General features: G+C 37.0%; 2 protein-coding genes across 6 annotated transcripts; one reads left to right on the top strand and one right to left on the bottom strand.

Annotated features, from left to right (window-relative positions):
• Positions 1-51: 51 nt before the first annotated feature.
• On the bottom strand, positions 52-26,331 carry atl2 (atlastin GTPase 2). 5 transcript variants are annotated; one of them, XM_042736386.1, is made up of 18 exons: positions 26,244-26,331; positions 25,743-26,098; positions 25,343-25,526; positions 24,304-24,378; positions 24,150-24,224; positions 19,067-19,197; positions 13,845-14,182; positions 10,531-10,665; positions 10,336-10,440; positions 10,202-10,252; positions 10,056-10,112; positions 9,034-9,126; positions 8,814-8,952; positions 8,570-8,697; positions 6,832-6,888; positions 6,297-6,368; positions 5,526-5,957; positions 52-950 (listed from the first exon to the last, which is right to left on the bottom strand). In XM_042736386.1, the coding sequence occupies exons 5-18, from the start codon at positions 24,152-24,154 to the stop codon at positions 831-833; spliced, it is 1,863 nt and encodes a 620-aa protein (XP_042592320.1). In that variant the 5' UTR covers positions 24,155-24,224; positions 24,304-24,378; positions 25,343-25,526; positions 25,743-26,098; positions 26,244-26,331; the 3' UTR covers positions 52-830. The 5 variants fall into 5 exon arrangements, with proteins under 5 accessions (XP_042592320.1, XP_042592323.1, XP_018941925.1 ...); XM_042736389.1 differs by having other exon boundaries at positions 25,443-25,526; XM_019086380.2 differs by having other exon boundaries at positions 25,343-26,098.
• On the top strand, positions 20,284-23,883 carry galm (galactose mutarotase). Its single transcript, XM_042736390.1, has 7 exons — positions 20,284-20,604; positions 21,374-21,528; positions 21,632-21,838; positions 21,917-21,998; positions 22,097-22,247; positions 22,334-22,508; positions 23,125-23,883. Exons 1-7 carry the CDS (start codon positions 20,436-20,438, stop codon positions 23,200-23,202), a joined length of 1,017 nt encoding a protein of 338 aa, XP_042592324.1. The 5' UTR covers positions 20,284-20,435; the 3' UTR covers positions 23,203-23,883.

Below are 26,331 nucleotides of genomic sequence, written 5' to 3'. Positions count from 1 at the left end.
TAAAACACATGAGCAATTTCTTCCTAAATTATCCTGAAGGAACCAGAAACACACATTTTAAATATTTTAATTGTTTAAAAAATAAATTACATGGCATAACCTTAAAAGACTGACAAATCAAGTCTTCTCGTGAGCACTCCCTTGTGTCAGAAGACTGCGCACAATGAAAGGTGCTCTGAAGTACAACAAAAGGCAAATACAGCGTCACATTCATACTCATCTCAAAACATTGGAAATTAAATCCTCTCGTGCTCTACAGCTGATATTTGTACACTCATTTACATGCATGAGGCTATGATACAGTCTAAAACAACACTGTACAGAAAGAGGCCCGATAGAGGGGTGTCTTGGATGGATTTACAACTTCAGCATTCCTTAAAGGCTCTAAAAATACCTCACAAGAAATCCAGCAAAATGCTATAACGTTTTAAAACCGAGTAACTGTGTGCTAGAAGGTGAAATGGGAAATGCTATGGATCATCATCTGAGAGCAGTAATTCAACCGTTAAGCACATAAGGGATTTAAACATCTGCTGTTCAAATTCACTTTCAGATTGTAAAACATTTGTAGTGCTTCCCTCAATAATCTCTCAAAGCAAGAGAAATCCAAAGCTGCATGTATACCTGATGTTTAAACCTGAATTTCTAAGCATTTGTACTCATGTCTGTTGCGGTTACAGTGTCAGTCAGCATGTCGGTGTGTATATTGGTCAGGGTAAAGTATGCTGTAAACTTTGATTAAACAGTCTACATGACCAAACATCACAGAAAATACAAAACATAAAAGCAGTGATTGTTCAAACACAGGGAAGATAAGGCACAGCAAACTGTCAGTTGGTCTTCAACTTTGTCGCTTGTGTCACCTGATCTGTTAGCGTGGCTCTTATAGAGTTCACAACAGTCTGTCGGACATTTTCTTCCATGTATTGCTCAGTGAGTGGCTTCAGCACCTAGGAAAAACAACAAAAACTTTATTGGTGCTTGAACAGTTTTTAGCCTGTTAACAAGTGGTTGCTAGTGTGTTCTGAGTGACTGTTTACAGGTCACAGAAGTCAAATCCCTAGATATGGCTTTCCCATGAATGGACTGGATCTTAAGGGATACTCCACCCCAAAATGAAAATTTTGTCAATCACTGTCCATGTCAAAACAAAAAATACAAACAAAACAAAAATAATGACTTTATTCAATAATTCCTTTGTCAGCAGTCTCCTCTGTGTCTCTCCATATCACCGTATGCTGTGTGTGCGCTTCTGTGTCATCCGCGCCACAAGGATGCGCTGTTTCTATGTGTATTTAGCTTTGAGTTGAAAGAAAACAGCGCATCCTTGTGGCGCGGATGATACTTGTGGTGGAAATTTTGTTCTTTCAAGAGATTCGTTCATTTTCAGTTTGTTCAACAAAATGATTCATTCAGATTTGTTGACTGATTCGTTCAGTGACCATTTCTTCATATTACATAAATACGCCAGCGGGTGACGAAAGAGTGTCTTGTGTGTTACATCTTATGTCAAAGAATGTATTCACTTGTTACAAAAACTGATTTGGCTTTATTAAAATGTGTGCATAATTTACTCATTAAAGAAATAAAGTCTAAATAAGTTGTTAAGATGACCAAAGCACAAGGTTTTCTTGCATAATTAACAATTTAATTGTTTGGTCAGACAATTACACATTCATAAATTGGGGAATAAACGTGGAGTTATGTTCTGTATGCTAAATATGAATATATAAACATAGCCATGCTTTGCATCTGCTTTCTTGATTGAGAATTTAAAATGACATGCTAAATTGCCGACTGATCCGGTACACACTCATTCATTTCGTTTATGAAGGAGATACAGCAGTTCATTCAACTCATTCACGAACGACACATGTACCCGTTCATTCATTTCATTCAGGAACGAGAAGATCTCTCGATCTTGTTCAGACTCAAATGAAACTCATTCAGTGAAGGGCGTATTCGTTCACTACATTCAACAAATCACATGCTTCGTGTCATCTCATACTCGAAGGCTATTGGCTCGAGGTTTAGTCATTCTTTGACAGGATGACAGTTCACAGAGCGAACCAGTTCACTGATCTGCGCATAATAGCGCCGCGCTGCTGTCGAGGGAGGAGTTTCAGTGAATGAGAAATAGGAGTCAATGGATTATGTGAACGAGAACGATTCGTTCACCTAAAAGATTCGTTCAAAAAGAACGATTCGTTCACGAACGAAACATCACTAGATGATACAGAAGAGCATACGCATCATATGGTGATATGGAGAGACACAGAGAAGTCTGTTGACAAAGGAATTTGTTGAATAAAGTCGTTATTTTTGTTTTTTCTTCGCTTACAAAAAGTGTTCCCGTCACGTCATATAACCCAGATTGCACGTCTGATGGCAGAAGGAGTATTCTGATGATGACTTTTATACCTTTTATGAACCTTAACACTGTTATTTACTTAACAATTTAGTATGGGACAGTCACAGGCCTCCCAGTTTTCATCCAAAATATCTTAAATTGTGTTCCGAAGATGAACAAAACTTTCACGGGTTTGGAACGACATGGGGGTAAGTGATTAATGACAAAGTTTTCAGTTTGGGGTGGAGTATCCCTTTAAAGACTGGCTGATTGAAGTAACTTCACCTCAAACACACGTTTTGAATGTCCATGTCTTTTCCAGTCATTTGCAACTATTATATAAGGATTTTTAAATAATTGTTTTAAAACTGCACTTACAAACAGCAAATGTCTAACAGATTAAATAATAGCTGAGAAAGAAAGAAGTGTAGGGATTCACAGGTTTAAGATTCAAAATCGTCCCCCAACTGCGAACCATTGAAATTTCTAAATATTTAGAAACAGTTATGACGCCTTAAAGCCTTGTTTACTGAAATCATGTGACTGTGCTCTGAACCACTGTTTCGAAACAGCTGATTCACAAAAGTTTCGAAGCTTCATGAAGCAGTGCTTTGAAAGCAGCCATTCACTATTTCTCATTTCTTATTCGAAGATCTTATGGGTTTGAAATGACATGAGGGTAAATTAGTAAATAACGCTTTTCTTTTGTGGGTGAACTAACTCTTTAACCCCAAGTAAGAGCAACAGTAATCAGGCATGTGATCAACTAGAGACAAAAAAGAGGGAAAATGTGAATATGACCACGGCTAAGGTCACGGCACTGATTTTTTGATTTATATTTTTTATTTTATTAAATTATATGTTTTATATTGTTGTAATAATTAATGTTGTGTTGTAAAATAAAAAGCAGCATTTAATAATCATGACAACAATATAATATATTATGATAAAGTACTATAAGTATATAGCAGGGGTCGACAACCTTTTCGGCCTGACGTGCCATTTTAAATTTTTTCTGGTTAACCACTGTGCCAACCTCCCCAACCCCCCTCTTTTTTTAATGCATTCTGTATTATACAGTATGCATTAATGCTTTGTACAGTACATACACATTTTTAAATGATACGATAAAAAAAAAAAAACAATAGGCCTGTTTGGATTTCCATGCAAATAATTTCTGAAGATTTTCTTCATAAATTGTTTTTTAAACTTTTCAAAAGTTTCTTGAATAACAGATATAAAGTGTGAGAGTACTGAACATCACTATATATGTGTGTGTGTGTGTGTGTGACAAGGCCAATGCATTAAAACCATTCAGTTTAATCGCCGTTCTATATGAATATACTGCATTAATTGATGCGTGTGCGCGCACACACCACTCGCAAACAAATGAGATCACGCTGTGCAAAAAGTAACATTCAGAAGCTTGTTGTCAGCGCTGCCACGTGACTTTTATTAATCGATGCTAAATCGCTTATATTTCTCAGCAAGGAGGGGTGTAAAATCGCTGTTTTTAAGTAACTAAACTCGGCTTCATATTTTTGTAGAAAGAGACAGATGCAGAGATTTTACACATCTTTCTCTCTCTCTCTCAAAATGGCCATATTTGAGAAATAAAATAAATTAGAGTAGTTTGCGTCACTGGATATAGCTGTAGGTCATTTAACATTTCTATCATAAACGTATCGTTAAAAGTGGACTAATATTAAATGTTTAATATTATTAAATGTTTTAAAATTACAAATACAAAAAAAAGTTTTCAATTTTAACATATTATAAAATGTAATGTTATTCCTGTGATGTAAAGCAGAATTTTCTTCATTACTCCAGTTTTCAGTGGCACATGATCTTTTAGAAATCATTACAATTTATTTGACTCTCAAGAAACATTTCTGATTATTATCAGTTTTTTATCACAATTTTGCTGCTTCATGTTTTGTGTGGAAATGATGATGCACTTTATTTTTCAGGATTTTTTGATAAATATAAAGTTTAATGAACAGCATTTATTTGCATTTATCAAATATATTAATAAAATTTCTCTCTCTTTTTTAAATCTTAGAGAAATGTTTGAGAGGTATCATTGTTTCCACAAAAAAATATTAAGCAGCAAAACTGTTTTTGACATTTATAATAATGAGAAATGCTTCTTGAGCAGCAAATCAGCATGTGTGTGTGAATGATTTCTGAAGGATTATGTGACACTGAAACTTCTTTGTTAAAAGCAACAGATTTGTAAATATTTCTAATGACGAATGTTGCGTACCCACATGCAAATTAAAGCGGCTCAAACCAAGCACAGCACTAACAGTGAATCACAACTAAAAACAGTACTGTAACAGCAGACATGTAGCCAGTCACACTAAAGCCTATTATATAATTACAGCACTACCAATCTCAAATTCTCACCGCCATTCATAAAAAGTCACCGGGTCGAGGACCACGTTTCAGCGCTGATTTTGCTGGCGTTTGGCGCTTTGAATCATTTCAATGCTTTAACTGTCCTGCAGATGGCACCGCAAGCTCGTGCAGCGCTCTCAGAACCATTCCGTCCGCGATGGTTTTTTTTGTAGTTTATTTAGGTAAAAAAAAAAAAAAAAACAATGGGTCGTCCCTCAGAGGTCGGAAAATACGGAAATTCATATTTATACGGAAAAATCACATCCCTGAGTAATTTAAAAAGGTAATCAAGAAACAAATCTCTACATACTATTATTGTCTAATAGCAAGAGAAATGCAGTCTCAGTAAAGCACCTCAGTTGAGAATAATGTTCAATGTGTGTGAATGCAATATAAATTAAGCTAAATCTTGACACTCCCATTAGGGCACAGGAAGAAAACCTGGCATTAGAATCAAGGTTTGTTCTAAAATGCACAGGTCCTGGGACAAAATTGTTTTTGGGTGGTGCCTTTCTTGTCTGGACTCCATGAGTAAGTTATACTATAGAGGAGTTTCATGGGCCCCCATTGTGTCAGGGCCCAGGACAATGCTGCCCTCTTTACAACTGCTCTCAACGGGGAGTCAAATTACTTCCTCAGCTTTAGAAAAAGTGGGTTATGACAGGACTAGAAGTGAAAGGTTTATAGGACATGATGAATACAAAAGTCGACAGGAAAGCAACTGAAACAACAATATTGTAGAATAGGCCCAGCCATCGAAGGAAGCATAACTCACCTGTTCCCACAGGGCCTCTGCTATGAGGTCTATCGCCACACCCACTTCTCGATACTCTCCTGAGTATCTGACATACGCCCAGGCACACAACGACAGCAGCGACACCCCCATCACCAGATTGACCAGAGCCGCGATTACTGATAGCCCAATGAAACCCGCTACTGTGGAGACCATATAGGTAACAAACATGACGGCAAACAGGGTGGCTGGAGTTCTCGCTGCATAGAAAATGTTCTTGCTTTCATTGTGTTTCACGAAATTCGTGTACACTTCATCCAGCTCAGTCTCTAACTGCTGCTGGTACCGCTGACTGAACTCCAGGCCGCCCATTTTCTTCACCGCACAAAACTGATGCACGGAGGTTTTCTTAAACTCTTCGTGATAGCGCTGAAGGTCAACAGGGGCGATGTATGGTTTGTCACCTCCACATACCTGTGACACACACACAACAAAAATATAAGCTCAAAATCATTTCCTAATCGCCGGATGCATGTATTCTAGAAATATTTAAACCGTAACAGGCATCTCTGTATTTTGAGTTATCTAGGCCAAACCTACTATTTTAGTGCAATGGCCTCAAGTTATTTTCAGTTATATAGGCTAGCTCATCTCACGTCACGCTCCTGCTATATTTAAAGAGAACTGAGGTCCCTCTCCATCCAAGATCTATTTAGAAAATAAAGAACCTTGATATGCAGGATGCATTTTGCTCACACCACTTGCAATTTGTCTACATGCATGTTTCTGTCAAGCAGCTCAAAGTAACTCTACCTGCTCCATGGTTCTGTTATAAGTGTCTTTCGCTCCAGCGACAGCTGTCAAGTTGTTGGCTTCAGCAGTTGCCTGAGTAAAAGAGGCACAGGGCATTTAACACTTTCATATAGACTACCGTGCAAAAGTTAGGGTTCAGTACGTTTTTCTATTTTTTTTATGCCATTTACACTTCAAATTAATCAAAAGTGACAGTAAAGACATGTATAATGTTACTTACAAAATGTAAATAATGCTGCTATTTAGAACTTTCTATTCAAAAGAATCATGAAAAATTATCAGATTCCACAAACATTAAGCTGCACAACTTTTCACCACTGATAATAAAAAATGTTTCTTGAGCAACAAATATTAAAATGATTTCTGAAGGATCATGTGACAGAAGTCTGGAGTAATGATGCTGAATTTAGCTTTGCCAAAGGAATAAAATACATTTTAGAATACATTCAAATAGAAAACATTTTATCATAGTTTAATTATTTAAAATGTTTCATAATATTACTGTTTTTGACATTAAAGATTGAGGGTAACACACCTGCAACATGGATTTAGGATGTGGAAGCTCCTCCCCTTGATAGATTTTAATATATGCCTACAAACAGGAAAAAAACAAAATCATTTGGATGTTCATAAAGCATTAAAGGGGTGGTTGAGTGTTTTTTTCTAGGCTTGATTGTGTTTATGGGGTGCAGTGGAATGTGCTAACGCATTATTTTTCACATAATTACACAGCTCTGTCCCTTCTCCTATAAGCGCGCTGATCATTTCCTGCTTTTATGAAGCCCCTCCCTCAGAAATAGGCAATGGGCTCAGATTGGTTAGCTAGCACAGTGTGTTGTGATTGGCTAAACCGCCTCTAGAGCGCATCTAAACGTCTCACCCCTCACCCCAGCGGCATGTGCTCCGGTTGTATTGTAAACGATGGCGTTGTCTTTATTACGTATCAATTTGAGCCCGATTGAGAAGCAGAGGATATTAGTGACAAGGATCGCTCAGAAGGTGCATACGGTGATATGGACAGACACAGAGGAGACCATTGACAAAGGAATTATTGAATAAAGTCGTTATTTTTGTTTTCTTCGCTTACAAAAAGTGTTCCCGTCACTTCATATAACCCAGATTGCACGTATGATGGCAGATGGAGTATTCTGACGACGACTTTCATACCTTTCATACCTTCGAAGACAAACGGAGCTTTTATGGGTTTGGAACGACATGAGGGTAAGTGATTAATGACAACATTTTCATTTTGGGGTGGAGTATCCCTTTAATATACGGTTTTATCCCAAGTAAAGCTTTAATACAGTATGGCAAACGCATGAACGTCCATGTTTAATGCTTCTCATAGCTATGTGAACATAAGTGTATAATTGGAACAGTTATTGTTTGAGCTAAGCTGGTGATCTGAATGAGTGATTGAGCGAGAGAGAGCGAGCGACATTGAGCGAGAAAGAGACAGAGAGATAGACATTAAGAGAGAGAGAGATGCAGAGCGTGTGCAGAGCAGGGCCACGCGAGGAACAGTATTAAGAACCACTGCTTTAGAACACTGATTTTGAATAATTTGATTTGATTTATTTTGAATCCATTAGAATCGTTAGAAGACAGAACTACGATTCATATATGAATAGACTTTTACGTGCACTTCTAGTTTTCTCTTCCTCCTCTCTAAAGCAGCACAACATGGGCTCGTCCCCTTTGCTGCCTTTTCCCAGGGGCAGGGTTTATCTGGTTTTGTGATGTCACGAACCCAGGGAAGTAACTCGTTGTCATAACAACGAGCCGTTTTTGTAGGCATTAAACTGCCATAATTTTAAAATAATAATTTTGCACTGAACACTGCAGATATTGCTTATGCTCAAACAGCAACATTACACACTAACGTTAAAAAATTAAAATCACAATCAACCACCACTTTAAATGTTCTGGAAATACAATCCGATTGGATGAACCATGTTCAATGATGACACTTTAAAAAGCACACCAGTGATCTCACAACAACTCAATTCTACGTTAATGTTGCTTGACAACTGTAAAAAGACAATTGCCAGGCTATATTACTTGACATAATAATTGTTTAGTGTGATTAATAATTGACTTGATGAAAAAATAAGTTTATCGCTCTAGTAGCAATAAAGACTAGCAATCATTTGCTGCACTAACTCTACAGGAACACTTTTATAGAGCCTCTGCAGTTTCAATCCTGACACAATTAACACCTGACCTGATTTGTGTTTACAGCTGTCATTGCAGCTCAACTAATAAAATCTGACCTTGAAATACTCCAGCAGGTCTCTGCACGTGACTTTAGCTCCACCAATCTCTTTCTCTACCAGGTTCTCTGGTGCCAGGAGTAAAGGCACTAGCTTCTGCAGCTGCTTCTTGAACTCATCATCAATGTCTGCAAAAGAAAAATTATGTCATGATGGGCCTACAGTTTAAACATGCATTTTTATCATGCATGAATGACATGCATTTCATGCATATCTGCGTCTGAGAGGAAAAAACTGTACCGACCTCTCAGTCTGCCATCAAAGTGAGGGTTGGTGGCCACCTTCAGACCTGGATGTGGCAGCAGAAAGCAGCCTATGCTGGAGAAACAGCTGTGAATATGTTTCCTAACATTCTGCAGCTCTTCATGTTGATTCTGCTTCACCTAAACAGAACAAATAATACACAACTCACACTCCGATCAACATGCTGAAGCAGTCTTTATCTGTTCTGTGCTTCATCTCACCTGTAGTCTCCGATCCAAGAAGCGATTCCCTCCTTTGAGCCCATAGTCATGCTCGTAGGGGTAACACCAGTCTCTGATCAGAAACAATAGTTTCTAGAAGACAGTAAAGAAGAAAAGTGAAGCTAAAAGCTCAAGAAGAAAAGTAAAGGTATTCCCACAAATTAGAAAAACATGCATAAATTCTTCAAACAAAATGCCCAAATGAGCTCTTTTACTGAAAATGATGTGTGACAATTCCTCAGATGCCCAATTCATTCAGGTAACAGCTCATTCATTTTTTTAGAGAGTTAAGAAAGTGATCCCTCAGTATCAACAGTATTTCATAGTTTTGTTGTGAAAAATGTATTGGTTCATCACATCAAACTAGGGATGTGCTGATATGAGTACGTACAAGTTTATTTTCAAAACATGTTTTCCATTTCTATTTACTAATAAAATGTTATTTATTTCTGTGATGCTAAACTGAATTTTCAGCATCAATACTGCAGTCTTCAGTGTCACATGATCCTTCAGAAATCATTATAATATGATGATTTGCTGCTCAAGAAACATTTCTTCTTATTATCAATGTTGAAAATAATTTTGATGCTTAATATTTTTGTGGAAAAGGTGATCTTTGGTAAAACATTCAAAAGAAAAACATTTATTGGAAATCTTCTGTAACATTTTAAAAATGTCTTTACTGACCCTTTTGATCAATTAAATTTGTCCTTGCTGAATAAAACTTCTTTAAAAGAATGTACAGAATAAAAATACATAAAACAAAATAAATCTGACCCCAAACTTTTGAGCAACATTCAGTATTAAAAGTCAGTATCCGGCCCCCTTTCTAGTAATATAAAACACAACACAAATACTTCACATACAGCCCATCAAAACAAATGATCTGATTTTTTAAATACTGGCTGTAAAGTTGCCTCTCAATATTTTTAATATCTTGGATATGTGTGTAAATTTTTGCCCTAAACGCAGGTTGATTTGCGGCCATGTCATGTACTCAGTATGAAGATGAGTTTTTCTACCTGAAATGGCTTCTCATATATCTCCTCCATTGCAAGTCGACCATATTCTGTGAACAGCTATGAAAAAACAGACACTTGAGGTTACTATCCCACACACACACTATTAACACTAACTAACAGTGCACGCCAACAAAGAAAGCTGCTACCTGGAGATGCTGCAAATCATCTTCCTGGATATTCTGAGAGAGATTATAAACCTAAAACAAACAAGATTGTTGTCGCTTAATATGCTAAAATGATTATTTAAAGTCCCAAGCATCACTAATGTGCTTCAACACACCTGCACAGAGCTGGTCATGGTGCTCAGAGCAAAAACTGTGGCACAGTCTTTGATGGTGGACTGACTGTCAAAGGCTCCCTGAGTGTCCACCAGCAGAACAGCCACCTTCAGATACACAGAGATGAGTCTTATCACACAGTCAACATAGCTTCACAGTGAGATAATACACGATAATTCAAGTAAACACCCATCTACCTTAGTTCCATCCTCCTTTTCCACAACAAACACCTCACTCCAGGCCTGGATTCCTGTAGTCTCTCTCTCACAGCCTCCCCTCCAGGAGAAACCAGTCAGCGGCTCATCGTCTCCTCCCATCCATGACTCAGATGACTACAAAGACACAGAGACAAAAGACATTGTTCATGTGAAGGTTCTGAAATGCACCTAATAAAGCATGCATGCTCACATCCATGTGACCTAGCTGGTTTTATACATGCAGGACGCGGCCCTCGAGTAAAGATGATAGGAGTCAATGATAGGAGTCATCAGGAATTCAGATAGACTTATTTTTAACATATGTGAGAGCTCTCATGCCTCACATATTTAAATGCATATGGGTGGTTGACATGTAATTTTACTGTCCTGACAAAAAAAGGGCCAATACATCCCCCCTTCATTAATTAAATTTGTAATGTTTGTTAAATTGTCATGTGGTGTGAGGCCTCAATATAATAGAAGCATTAACAAGTTTACAATTAAAAGTAAATGCTCTGTTTATTTGTGGTTGCAGTGGCAGACTAAATGTTTTAGAATTAAGTAAATCTTATCATCTACATTTATACATTTTGCATTTTTTGAGATGTTAACCCACAGTGCCGTGAAAAGGTTTTTGCCTCTTTCCTGTTTTTATTTAATTTTATTTTCTTGCATATTTGTCACATTTAAAAGATTCAGATCATACAACTAATTTTAATATTACACAAAGACAATGCAAGTAAATACAAAATTCAGATTTTAAATGATTTCCTTTATTAAGGGAAAAAAGCTGTCCAAACCTACCTGGCCCTACGTGAAAAATTAATTGCCCCCTCCTGTTAAATCATTAAAGAACTGTGATAACTGTGATTAGCCACATTAATTTTAGAAAGCGGAGTTAAATTTCACTAGCCACACACAGGCGTGATTACTGCCAGACCAATAGAAGCTGTCTGACAAAGTGAAGCATGCTTAAAGAGCAACACATCATGCTGTGATCTAAAGAAATTAAAGAACTGGTGAGAAACAAAATAGTTGACACGTATCAGTCTAGAAAGGGTTATAAAGCCATTTCTAAAGCTTTGGGACTCCAGCGAACCACTGTCAGAGCCATTATCCACAAATGGAGAAAACTTGGAACAGTGGTGAACCTTCCCAGGAGTGGCTGGCCGACTAAAGGTTGGTTATAAAAGAACCCAGAACAACATCTAAATAAACGCAGGCCTCACTTGCCTCAAATAAGGTCAGTGCTCATGAATCAACAATAAGAAAGAGACTGAGCAAAAAACGGCATCCATGGGAGAGTTCCAAGGATAAAGCCACTGCTGACCAAAAAGAACACAAAGGCTCATTTCACATTTGCCAAAAAATATCTTGATTATCCCCAAGAATTTTGGCCAAATATTCTGTGGACTGATGAGACAAAAGTTGAACTTTTTGGAAGGTGTATGTCCCGTCACATCTGGCGTAAAACCAACACAGCATTTCATAAAAAGAACATCAAAACAACAGTCAAACGTGGTGGTAGTGTGATGGTCTATGGCTGCTTTACATCTTCAGGGCCTGGATGACTTGCCATAAATGATGGAACCATGAATTCTGCACTCTATCAGAAAATCCTGAAGGAGGTTTTGGAGTGGCCAAGTCAAAGTCTGGACTTAAATCCGATTCTGCAAAGAAGAGTGGGCCAAAATTCCTCCACAGTGATGTGAAAGACTTATTGGCAGTTATTGCAAATGCCTGATAACTGGCACAACCAGGGCAATTACTTTTTCACATAGGGCCAGGCAGGTTTGGACAGCATTTTGTATTTAGTCGGGTTATCTTTATGTATTACCAAAATTCGTTTGATGATCTGAATCTTTTAAAGGGTTAGTTCAGCCAAATATTAAAATTATGTCATTAATGACTCACCCTCATGTCGTTCCAAACCCGTAAGACCTCCGTTCATCTTCGGAACACAGTATAAGATATTTTAGATTTAGTCCGAGAGCTTTCTGTCCCTCCAATGAAAATGTATGTACGGTATACTGTCCATGTCCAGAAAGGTAATAAAAACATCATCAAAGTAGTCCATGTGACATCAGAGGGTCCGTTAGAATTTATTGAAGCATCGAAAATACATTTTGCTCCAAAAATAACAAAAATTACGACTTTATTCATCATTTTCTTCTCTTCTGGGTCTGTTGTGAGCGCGTTTTTTTTGCTGCTGACGTGTTATCTTTGTTATTGGGCGCACAAGAGAACACGTCAGCAGCGTTGTACGTCAACAGCCACAGCAGTCGCATTCACAACAGACCCGGAAGAGAAGACAATGATGAATAAAGTCGTAATTTTTGTTATTTTGGAGCAAAATGTATTTTTGATGCTTCAATAAATTCTAACGGACCCTCTGATGTCACATGGACTACTTTGATGATGTTTTTATTACCCTTCTGGACGTGGACAGTATACCGTACATACATTTTCATTGGAGGGACAGAAAGCTCTCGGACTAAATCTAAAATATCTTAAACTGTGTTCTGAAGATGAACGGAGGTCTTGCAGGTTTGAAACGACATGAGGGTGAGTCATTAATGACATAATTTTCATTTTTGGCTGAACTAACCCTTTAATTGTGACAAAAATAAAAAAAATAAATAAAAAAAGGGAAAGGAAGGGAAGGGGGCAAAAACCTTTTCTCGGTGCTGTATATGAACAGGTTGCACATCAGTGAAAACACCAATAGCACTCAAAATGTCTGTTATTAAGGGAAACGGGTTTTTTTTTTTTTTTTTTTTTTTTGGAGCAATTTTGTTCAAAAAGAAAAGTTGAACCGATGTCACGAAACGTGGCGTATATGCATTAATTTGCAGTGGTGACTGGCTACCGTGGCTGGAAAGTATGTGTCTACGTCAACAGTTTTCTGCGCTTTTCTCAGTATTATTCATGAGAATGAAGTCTTACGATCCAATCGATGTTCTGTATTATGCATGAGGACGTCTTACAGCGGAGAATTCAAATCTCATGAAAGAGCTTCCGCGCTGTCAGTTCAGCTCTGTAAATATGACCATAACAATATTTAATATACCACAACACGTGGAGCGCGCATGAGAGAGACGTTTCTGCGTTGATCAGTTTAACAACTCTCACTGCATGGATCATAGTCCATATCTGGACCGGAGCAAGCGTGTTTCATACATATTTTATATTCTCTCATATTTCACATAGTATTTCTCATTTACAAATATACACATTTTATTTTAAAAACTTATATTATGTCCATGTATTAACTACTCATACACTTAGATCAGTAGAAGGGGATTCATTCTAACCGGATTATGCATGTAACGCAGCATGAAGTCCAGCAGGAAGGACTTCCCCTTGCGAAAGGCCCCGGCCACAGACACCACAACCACATTGAGATCCTTCAAATGTTCCTGCATCAGGATTTTTTCCAACGCAGCGGCATCCAACTCAAACTTATGATCATCCTCCTTCGCAACCACTATTTGGATGGGTCGAGCCTCCTCAGGAACTGGGTCCTCCTCTAGCTCAAGCTCTTCTGCTGCAGCACATGATGCCACTCCATTAGTATCAGAGCTGAACTCCTCCAGTGAGCTCATCACCTCAACGGGGCGGCACAATGGAACATCTTCCACACCGGTCATATCTGTAGGGGGAAAACAGGGTAATTAGAAAGGTCATTAACTTTTTGCAACTATTACAAACATTTTAATAACTGCAATAAAGCTACAATAAAATAAAATATAAATATTAGATGGAAAAACTTCAGGTTTCACATTTCATTTTCTAATTAGTTTAAGTTGAAGCACCATAATTACTAACTGAAAAAAAAAAAAAATGAATCAAAACTAAAAATTGAAATGAATTAAAAATAAATAGTACACACATAAGTATCCTTGTGTGTGTACTATTTATTTTTAATTCATTTCAATTTTTAGTTTTGATTCATTTTTTTTCATATTTTTAGTTTTGATTCATTATATATATATATATATATATATATATATATATATATATATATATATATATATATATATATATATATATATATCTATATATATATATATATATATATATATATATATATACAATTTTAAATGTAAAAATAAAAGCTATTTCAAAATGTTAATAAAACTAGAACATTATATAAATAATACTAAAATAACACTGGTCATTTGTACATTTGAATAATTTTAAACATTTAAAAACAATTTTGTGGCAGCTTCAACCTTAAATTCCTCACTGTTTAAAAAGTAAACCATAATTGTCACAATGTCCTCTTTTGTTGTGCAATACTGGCCAAAAAAGCATGGATGAGAAAAATCCACATTTTGAGACCAAGTCGTTGTTGGTCAAACACGGGTTTCGTGATGTTTCCAGCTTTGCTTTTCAGCACTTCACTAGCAGCTCATTACTGCGGTCACTTTCTATTCCAGGATTGTGGGTCTCTGTTTTAACCCCATGCACTTTATTCATGAGCTGCGATAAACCTATATCCCTTCGGCCACAGGGGTAAATTTGGTCATTTTTGTCCTAGGGGTTAAGACACATATAACACAAAACAAACACCCTCTCTCCCCTTCACTCTGGTCTCCTCAGGCTCACGGCCAGCCGAGCAGCAGTGTCAGTGTGAGCAAACACACACCAAGGACACACTGGAGAGGGAACAGCACATTCATAACTGCTTCAAGTACAGGCCAATACAGATTTGTGCCACACTCGTATTGGCCAGACAGAATAATTGGAGAATACTCAGTTTAAATATAAATTATAAATGGGTCAAAGTGGTTCTGTTCACAAAAAACAAAACAAACAAACAAACAAACAAACAAAATGCTTGGGAATCCCTGCATTACATTAACAAACATTAGTAAACATGAAAACATGACTGAAGTCTTCCAGGTTTTAAATGTTTTTGTCCAGACGTCCAATATGAATAATTAATGAAGATCACTGGATATGATGAAGAATTTTTGGAATCTGATTATGCAAACCAAATAAAGACTTACATTACACTTAATATTTGATATAATACATTAAAAAGGTGCATAACTACGTGATGATATACAACTCTATGAGTTTCTGCGATGTTGTTAAACTCAACAAAGAGTGAAATATAGAAAGAGGAGCCAACTAAAAATACTATAATATTAATTTATAGTTTACAGTAAACTATCATTTTAAATTAACTTCTTCCGTATGTCAGGACATAAAATGATACAGGACAGCATGGTTGCATTTGTTAGTTAATGCACTGGCTAACATGAGCAACATATTTATTCATTTATTCATCTTTTAATTTAGTTCAAAAATACAGTTGTTATTCACAGTTATTCACAGCACTAATGTTAACAAATGCTAAAAAAGAAATTAGAAAAATGTAACAATGTTTGAATGAAATTTAACTATGAATAGTAAATACTGTAGTAGTAGTATTGTTCATAGTTAGTTTATGTTAACTAATTATTTATTACTGACATGCACGTGGTGCTGCTGAAGTAGAACATGCATGCGCTTCACCTTGTTTACATACAGAGAAACGTAATGAGTATGCATCTATAATAGCAGAGAACAGCCCCTGAAGAGAAGAAATCGTTGAATAAAGTCGTTATTTTTGTTTTCTTTGTGCACAAAAAGTATTCTTGCAGCTTTGTAAAATTACGGTTGAACCACTGATGTCCCATGGACTATTTTAACAATGTCCTTGCTATGTTTTGGACCTTGATCATGGTAGCTGCATAGCTGTGAGGGGCAGAAAGCTCTCGAATTTCATCAGAATTATCTTAATTTGTGTTCCAAAGATGAACGAGGCTCTTACGGGTTTGGAACGACATGAGGGTGAGCAATTAATGACAGAATTTTCATTTTTGGGTGAACTATCCCTTGAAAGTGCTACTAACATACATAATTGTAAATAAATGTCATATTGTTTTTGTTTACTCTTAAAGTGGTCCTATTATGCTTTTTCACTTTTTGAATTATAGTCAGTGTGTAGTGTGTATGTTTGGGCATAAAAAAAGATCTACAAACTTACAAATCTCAAAGTCCACTCCAAAGAGAGATATTTAGTTTTTAAAAAATCCCTTTTCAAAAACTACAACGAACGGCCCGTTTGGACTACAGTGTTGTTTTCCGGGTTTTGTCATGTCACAAAGAATATCATTAAAATAATTCCCGCCTACGGAAATTTGAATGGTTGGGGGGTGGGGAGGGGCGAGGTCATGGTGCATCAGACAAAACAACGACGACGAAGAAGTGCTGCTGTAGCATCAAAGTTTTCACAAGTTATTACACCTGGATAATTATGTATATAAATATGTATGTTACGATTATGAAAACACTTTTAGAATAAATTGCTGACGCTACAATACTGGACAATGATGTAATTTGCAGAATTTACACTTCAATTATGAGACTACAGTGTTTCCCATACACTGAGTGCGAGTGTTTTTATATCACTGTATTTCTGAAGGAAACCGACTGTCTTCAGAAAATTGGATGTCATTTTCATTTCAACTCGCATGTAATGCATGACAAAGCAGCGTCTGTGAGCGGAGTGCTGCTTTTTGTACAGCCGTTACTGGGGAAACCTGGATCTCTACCACATATGCCGCCACAAATAGAGTGCAAATCTGTGGGAAACACTGGACTATGGTAAAAATAAATTCAACTGTATAACAGTTTCACTGCGATTCATGTTATAATGTTAGAATTAAAGAACAATAATCATAATACATATGCACCTATCTGTATATAGTAAATGCAGTTATTTTTAAGGGGTTGTTGACATCCTATAAAAAATGTGATTTAGCCAACAAAAATAAAAATAATAACAATAACGTTACCACTCTAATATGTCTTGCAATATCCGTGTGTGCAAAGGTTCTGCGCAATCCTCAATGAATCCGGCTCAAACTGATATGGCAATAATTGATGCCATCCTTAACTAAACCGGAGCAGACAGAACTTGCTGCTTTGGCAAGGGGCGGGGCAGTACTGAGACATGGCTGAGCTGTTCACCAATCACAACGCACTGGGACAGCGAACCAATCACAACAGATTTTAGGCTTTCATCAAACCCAAAACTAACCGAGCCGTTTGTGCCAGGCTGGGGAGAAAGGTATTGTAATAATGCAAATTATGTGAAAAATAATGCGTTTTTCATACCACCAAGCATGAGAGCATGTTCTAGTACACCCCCAAAATGAAATCAAGACTTTGTAAAAGAGCATAACAGGACCCCTTTAAAGAATTCAATGCGGAAATGTTGCCATTTAAAAAAAAACTAATAATAGGAATAGAAAAATGTTTATATATTAAATTTATATATATTCAATATATTTATTTATAATATAAATTATATGATTATAAATATAAACATGTAAATATATATATATATATATATTATATATATATATATATATATATATATATATATATATATATAGTATGTATGTGTGTGTGTGTGTCTATATATATATATATATATATATAAAAATCAGACACTAACCTTTAGCACAATAACCACCTGCTTAAATCTTATCAGTTCATAAACTGACTGATATAATTGCAGAGATAAAAGATACCTTAATATAATTGCCCTGTGCACTTAAACATCACCATATGTTGGTTTACTGGACACATCAGCCTAGCCCTAAGTAAAAGCACATTTACATGGCAAATTACTGTGGTAAGTTCTGGGACTAAACACCCAGAAGAACAGGACATACACCACCCTAAAGCTCAAGAGAGCATTCACGAAGCACAGCTCATCTGAGGTGAATGCAGATATCACAGTTTCATTAGTTTCCAGAGGCGCACGAGCTACTCAATCACAAAACAGCTGGCGAATTCAGTGAAATACTGAAATTGGGCTACTTAATATAACTTACCAAAACATTTCCACTCACAAACTACCATAATATTGGAGTTCACTGCGCACACTGAACGACCGTGACAAAACGAGAAAATAAGAAAGCCTGGCTCCAAAGTTTGCAAATTAAGCCATCTAATAATAACAAGCATAAAAATAGCTTAAACACTCACCGAGAAGACACCGTTTAACAATAAACCTGCGCTGAGAGTGTGTATATCGAGAGTGTGAGAGCGCGAGAGTGTGTATATCGAGAGTGTGAGAGCGCGAGAGTGTGTATATCGAGAGTGTGAGAGCGCGAGAGTGTGTATATCGCGCATAAAGCCGTTATTATGGCGTCACTGACAGGTAACGTGTCTCGACTCTCTGAAGCGCGTCTCACGAGGCTTTCAACGCCAGCGACGACAGTCAACACAGTTAAACTCTCCGTTTCAGCTCTTCCTGCACTAGACGAGCCGCTTTCTGGCGTGGACCGATTCACAGCTGGCCGAGTTTGACCGTGACCAGATATAACACGAGCTCAAGTCCCGTTTTTTAACTTTTAACCGGTCGTTAAAACACAGACGAACGCAAACTAACAAACAGGCACCCGTAAAACAAAACGAGTGTGTGAAGAACGGCTTTCCGATCACACACGATATGAAATGAGGCTGTCACCTTCAGCAAAGTTGTGGCATTTACGGTCCGTCGCAGAGAAACGCCGATTCCTCGGTCTGCTGTCTTCCGCCATCTTGGTTCTGTTCAAACTTTGCTGTGACGTCACGCAGCCCCAGTTTCCCTCACTGTATCTACATATCAGCGAAGTTTGGGAAACAAAATATGACATGTCAACAAAAAGTAGGCCTACGAAAGAAAGAATATTCTGCATTATTTTTGTAACTCATCAAAAAAAGTCAGTTTGTGGCACTGATCGTGTTAAAGTCCAAGCCACTCAGCAAGATGTAATACAGTACAGTCTTTACTAGAATCTGATTATAAATGTTATACATCATAGGCCTGTAGACAAGCTGCTGAAAAAAGCCTAAACTAATTAACCAAATTTGTGTTTATAAAAGACTAATACACCAACATTTAGAAAGCAAGCTAACTTAATTCAGATGGTCAGATTTCTTTCTGTCAAGAACAGAATGCTCTTTGGATCTCTTTGGAGAAAATTGTCTTAATGTTTTACACAGATTTGTGGAGTTCAAAATAAATAAATAACTAAATAAACAACATTATAGTGATCTCAGATTTATGCCGTAATGCACATTTTTCCTGGAGAAACTAAACCACAGGAAACAAAAGAGGTGTGAAGATTCAAAGGGGCAACTCTCAGAGGCACAGCATATCTAGGACTGGTCTATTTTTAGACTGACACATTTAAAATCCATCCAAATATGTTGCCCGTTTTATAACTCTCAGGTCAGAATGTCACATAATAATTCTTTAGTGAAAAATAAATAAATGACGAATGCATTGATAAAATGTTATTATTGTATTGTAGTTATTAAAATCTATTATAATAAGTATTCCAGATCAATAGCCTGTATATTATTAGATTTGTTTTACAAAGATTGCTTTATTTTGTACTATTACTGTTGCAATCTAGACAAGTACGATAAGACAAGAGATAAGTTATGGTGGAATTCATTTTTGGGGGGAAATTTTGTTTTGCAATATCTATTTTTAATATTGTTTTTGTCCATGTGCAATGTGGTAAATTTGATTTAAGATAAGTAATTTGTTAGTTGAATGTATTTTAACTTCGATGTTTAACAATGCATATAAAAGCAGCAGCACCACCAATGGCCAATCATTTCCACATGTATAGATGCGCAGTACTGCTCCAATCCAGAAGGTGGCAGTATAACACCAACACACTCTATTTACTCGCTCAAAATATCTGACAGAAGGGAAGGGATTCTGACACTGTGGGCGGTACTTTTTGTAGTTTATTAACTCACATGTCACGTGAGTGTAGTCGTTTGTGCTGCCGTGTTGTAACTTTGAGTTCAGTGTTGGAGCAGTAAACGCTTGTTTGAGAATGACGGAGGTGTGTAAAGAGGAGCGCGGCACAGCGGAGAGATGGAGCCTGCGCTCCGGCGCTGTGAGTGTGGAGATCCTCTCTCTGGGCTGCGTGATCCAGTCCATCAGGACACCAGATCACAGCGGCCACAGGGCGGATATAGTGTTAGGATACGATCACGCAGAAGGCAAGTTTCAGTCCATGCGAAATCAGAGCTGGAAAGAGTTTAATTATTGTGAATGGCAGGTGTTTGTGGCTGATGTGTTGATGATTAGAGACACCTGGAATGATTTATTGACCTGTTCTAACAATTTCCTGCCAGATGTGGCCAATAATTATTATTTAATATCTCAGCTGTTTTTCTTAAACAGCAATTAGATTACAAGGAGAACAAATGAAGGATTTTGTATTTCAGAATAAAAATAAATAATTCATTTAAAAAAAAAAAAAAAAACATCATAATGTGGTCAAGACATTTCTGACGAAATTCTCCTTAATGCCAATCTAAGCTGCAGATTGTACTTTCATTGTAAAGGTCTAAGTTCTAACTTAATGTCAATAATTAACTGACTTGTTTCACTCAAAAGGATTTAGGAGACTTTTATTTAATGACTTAATGGTATTTTCAAGGATTTCATAAGCAGCAGGTAAAATAAGTATTAAACACGTCACCGTTTTTCTCAGTAAATATATTTCTAAAGGTGCTGTTGACTTGAAATTTTCACCAGATGTTGGTAACAACCCAAGTAATCCATGCATACAACGAAATCAAAACAAATAAGCAAGGAACTCTTGACATTTCATTTACAGAAACTATGAATATCGTTGCAGTCAGAGGTTGAGAGGCACTGCTGTAATCAGCCCAGCAGGCATGGTTACGTCATGGGCCGATGATATCTATCACTAGACCCAACTATAGAGATATCGAATGCTTAATTCCCTTTATTTCACTCTAGGTTATCTCTCAAACCCTCGCTACTTTGGAGCTGTGGTAGGCCGGGTTGCAAACCGCATGGCAAAGGGCCGGTTTGTGGTAGATGAGAAAGAATATAAACTGGCTGTTAACAATGGACCCAATGCTCTGCATGGAGGACTGAAGGGCTTTGACAAGGTCAGTTTAAAATGAAAACCATCTCTATCCTTTTTCTCCAAAACAAGCTTTGACATCGTGATTCAGCAGACTTATTTTCTCTAAGGATGTTTGTGTGTTGTAGGCCGTGTGGACCACAGAGGCGGTGGATAACGGAGTGAAGCTGAGTCACTTCAGTCCAGATGGTGATGAGGGTTATCCTGGGAACCTAAACGCTTCTGTCACCTACAGGCTGGAGAAGAACACACTGAGTGTGCTGTACCACGCACAGACTGACCGTACTACACCCATCAACCTCACCAACCATTCATACTTCAACCTGGCTGGACAGGTACAGCAGTTTATAAACCTCGTCTTACACTGCGTGGCTGTATTCCTACTCTTAATGAATGCTTTTTCACATCTGCAGGGGACACCAGACATTTACGACCATGAGGTGACCATCTCAGCAGAGTCATACCTGCCTGTGGATGATACGATGATCCCCACAGGTATTTTTATCCCATTATTTTAGAGAATTAGATGTTTTAAACGTCTGTAACCAGAAACTGTCAAGCATGGTTTTGTGTGGCTTCTTTACTATGTACAGGGGAAGTGAAACCTGTGGAGAAGACCCTGTTTGACCTGAGAAAGCCTGTCCTCTTGGGCTCTAGACTGAAAGAGCTGCCTGGTCCAGGCTTTGATCACAACTTCTGTCTGTGTTCACCTGGTGATCCGCCACTGGAGCGAAAATGTGCCCGGTAACCTGTTATTTCAAATGGATTATTGAGCCTACGCGATTACTTCATATGTGCCTCAATACTACTGCACGTGTTGGTCTGTGTAGAGTGGTGCATCCTGGGACGGGTCGTGTTCTGGAGGTGAGCACTACACAGCCTGGGGTTCAGTTCTACACCTCTAACTTCCTGGACGGGACATTGAAAGGAAAGGGTGGAGCTGCTTACTCCAAACACAGTGCCTTCTGTTTAGAGAGCCAAAACTGGCCAGATGCTGTTAACCAGGTACTGTAAATTAATTAAGTACATTTTAATTCAGACCAAAATTTATTTATTTTTTTTAAATGTACACTATTCAAAAGTTTGAGGTCAGTGTGATATTATTTTTAATACTGCTATTCTGTTGGGTGACCAGCGTTGACAGTAAATACAATGCTGCAAAATGTTCTTTTGAACAGAAATATTAAGCTGTTATAAACCGTTTTCTGCATTAATAAGAAATGTTTCTTGAGCAGCACATCAGCATATTAGAATGATTTCTGAAGGATCATGTGACACTGAAGACTGGAGTAGTGATGCTGAAAATTCAGCTTTGCATCACATGAATAAATTACATTTTAAAATATATTCAAATAGAAAACAGGTATTTTAAATTGTAATAATACTTCAAAATTTGACTATTTTCGGTCAAATAAATAAAGCCTTGGTGTGCATAAGAGACGTAAATTCATAAAACGTTAAAAAATCGTTCAAACCCCAAACTTTTGAACTGTAGTATACATTATATCATATACAGACCATATTTGTGTACTTGTTTATCTGTCTATCTATATAATTATATTTTTGCTTTATAAAAAAGCTAATGTTTCTGAATTAATGAGAGATTTCTGTCTCTTCTCAGCCTCATTTTCCTGATGCTCTGCTGAGGCCAGGAGAGACGTACACACACACAACACGCTTCACATTCTCAGTGCTCTGAAATTACATCAGCATGTGAAGTTTTTTTCTAGCAGCAAGTTAAATGACCAACATGATGTACTGCTTCTAAGACCATGATATTGTATTTCTACTGTAGAGGATATTTGTCCCCTCTACCATAAATCCTACACTAACACAATTACTACTTAGTTAAAATTAACATTAAGGTTTGCTTGTAATCATACATTTTAATGTCATCTAATAGAAACAAAGCCTGTAATTTGTTTACAAAATATTATTTTTTTATTTTTTTGAGGTGAATACCATAATAGCATTATCCACAAAATGCAGTCATGTAATGAGACAAATTATATCAATGCAATAGAATCACACAAACTCATGTGCCCAAAAATAATTGGGGAAAAAAATGAAAATCCATTATTTTTAATTGCATCTTTTGGCAAAAATATGACTTTTCATAGTAGTCCCACGTTATAATAGAAGTTAATAATTAAAAACAATAACAGTGTCTTTTATAATTTGACACAATTCATACTCACGTTCAAGATTGATGCACATGCTGTCTTGTTTCTATAATATTGCATTAAAGGGGATTTAGGAAATGTCTGTGAAATCACACAATGCCAAAGTATATTTTCTGCATCTACTCTGTAAAAGAAAATGAAACTGTTTCTGAAAAGTGCCTCGACAAAGTTGAATAAAATCATCTACTGATATTTTAGAAGGCTGTTTTCAGGTGAGCATCCCGCTGTTATTTAAGTGTGAATAGTATGTGAGTGGTGTGAGAAGAACGTTGATGCCACTGTGTGGAGATGAGCGACGCTATGGTGTGTATGATGCGAGATCCTCAAGGACAGCTGATCAGATCCATGCTGGGATTTCTGATCTTCTCCTCTAAGAGCTGATCCAGCTCAGCCACCTACACAAACTGAAATCAAACACTGCCATAGCATGATATAATAATGTTCTAGTGCAAGTCTGTTTTACCTCATGAGACGCAGCAGTAAACCTGATCCAGCCGTCGTCCAGAGAGATGATGAACTCTCCCTGAAGAGATCTCACCTAAATAAAACATGGCATGTTTCATACACATTCACATGAAACATCTTCCACACCAGTTCAGAGAAATCTGTGCACTGACCTGGACTACATTAGGGTAGAGAGCCGCACACAACAAGGCTGACATCAGCTTCGTGTTGGGAGAGTTCAGGTTGGCCTGTGAGGGACAGAAAAACAAAAGAGTTGATTGTTTTTACCTAAAATATTGATTTTACCCAAGAGTCTAAAACAACACATACTTAAACCTACCACTGAACAATTTCATATATTACTAGTGTCCACAAAACACTCGCTGTCCAGAAGAGATGGGATAAAACATCTTATAAATAGTTTTGAAAACAGCACATTTTCCAAACTGGTGTTAATCAGAGAAGGATCACTTGAATATGTTCTCAAATGCCACATTTCATCTAATGTTCTCTTTATTTTAATATAATTACATTACATTGATATTCATTAACACTCACTACATCTAAAACAAGCAGTCCTGGACTGTTAATAAATAAATATTTAATTAAAGAAAAACAAAAATATATATAAATATTTTGAAATATATATATATATATATATATATATATATATATATATATATATATATATATATATATTTTTTTTTTTTTTTTTTTTTTTTTTTCAATTTTGCAACTACAAATCCTTCAGAAGGTTTCAGTCAGAAAATGTATGAAAACACACAAAAATTAAATTCTGTCATCAATTACCAAACAGTTGACGGTAGCCATTGACTTCCATGGTATTTTTTCCATAATGGTTACCAGTAGTTGTTTGGTTACCCACATTCTTCATATATATATACACAAACACATAACAACACACACATACATATATATATATATATATATATATATATATATATATATATATATATATATATATATATATATATATATATATATATATATATATATATATATATATTAAACTCATACAGGATTGGAACAACATGAGGTTAAGTAAATGACAGAATTTTCATTTTGGAGTAAACTATCCCTTTAAATCAGGCAATATCAAGATGACCTTTTCACATTTCTATGATCTTAAGTACATAAACTTGAATTTCTTCCAGTTCTGTAGTTTTTGGCCCAGCACTGAATCACTGTTACCTCATAGCCTGTGGCCTCCAGCACCCCATCACTTCCTTTTGAGATAATGACCCTGGCCTTCAGTCCATCCTTCACAAAGCCAATCAGAGTCCAGTCTCACCTGTAAGCCCCGGATCGAGAGGAAGTTCTCTCTGCAGTACTGGTAACCAGCCTTAAAGCCGCTCTCTGCTGCGTTACACCAACCCTAAACAGAACAAACATCAGTGCAAGTCTTAATAATTATATCAAAACAGCACATCATATCTCAGTCTGGCGAGTAAACAAAAAAGGGGATAGTTGTGGGTGAACTATCCATTTAAGAGAAGAAAAAAAATCCCAATGGAGAAAATGAACAGGAAAAAAGAAATATTTGCAGAACCAAGGCCACTGTTGCCTCTATAGAAACAAACTCAAGTGATACTCGTGGCTCTGAAGTTCCCGCAGCAGTTCTTGGACCCGCAGTTTGTTCTCTGACGTCACGTGTGTCTTCTGCAGGGGCAGCTGCACTTGTTCAGGTCTAAATCTGGATCTCTTCTCCTCCTCCTCGTGTTTTCTGGGCAGTGCCTGAGATCTTCCTCTGCCGGTCCCTCCACGAGCCCCACGGACACCTCTTGAACCTCTAGATGAGAGAGGCTTGAATGACCGTCTGGGACCCAAATCCAGGCTGAAATCATCCTCATCATCACAACATCCTGTTTCCACCTCCTCGGGGTTTACTGAACGCCCTCCACCCAGATTGGGTTTGCTTCTTCTCCTTCCACTCATTAGTTCAGCTCCCTTTTAATTGAAATATACGTGTGTTATTACACTTGCAATGAAAACCAAATGCAAACAAACTATACATACTATAAGTACACTGTATGTTGTGAGTACAGACAGTTAAGAAAAAATACATGTTATTTGACAAAGAAAGCCAGCTCACAATTCATGCCGATATTAATTCTGTACATTTACAGCTAATTTTGAAATCAGCAGCAAGCGAAAGAGTTTCGACAGGAAATATGATACAT

This window comes from Cyprinus carpio, chromosome B13, assembly GCF_018340385.1.
Source record: "Cyprinus carpio isolate SPL01 chromosome B13, ASM1834038v1, whole genome shotgun sequence".
Taxonomy (NCBI): domain Eukaryota; kingdom Metazoa; phylum Chordata; class Actinopteri; order Cypriniformes; family Cyprinidae; genus Cyprinus; species Cyprinus carpio.
This window is presented reverse-complemented; position numbering and strand designations above follow the sequence as displayed.

Excerpts from the sequence above, each read along its gene's own strand:
- galm (XM_042736390.1), top strand. The coding sequence starts at position 20,436 with ATGACGGAGGTGTGTAAAGAGGAGCGCGGCACAGCGGAGAGATGGAGC. Across the intron at positions 21,839-21,916 it reads ACTTCAACCTGGCTGGACAG|GGGACACCAGACATTTACGA; the intron begins GTACAGCAGTTT and ends TCACATCTGCAG. Across the intron at positions 21,999-22,096 it reads TGATACGATGATCCCCACAG|GGGAAGTGAAACCTGTGGAG; the intron begins GTATTTTTATCC and ends TACTATGTACAG.
- atl2 (XM_019086380.2), bottom strand. Across the intron at positions 10,253-10,335 it reads CCATGACCAGCTCTGTGCAG|GTTTATAATCTCTCTCAGAA; the intron begins GTGTGTTGAAGC and ends TGTTTGTTTTAG. Across the intron at positions 8,698-8,813 it reads CTTTGATGGCAGACTGAGAG|ACATTGATGATGAGTTCAAG; the intron begins GTCGGTACAGTT and ends TTTCTTTTGCAG.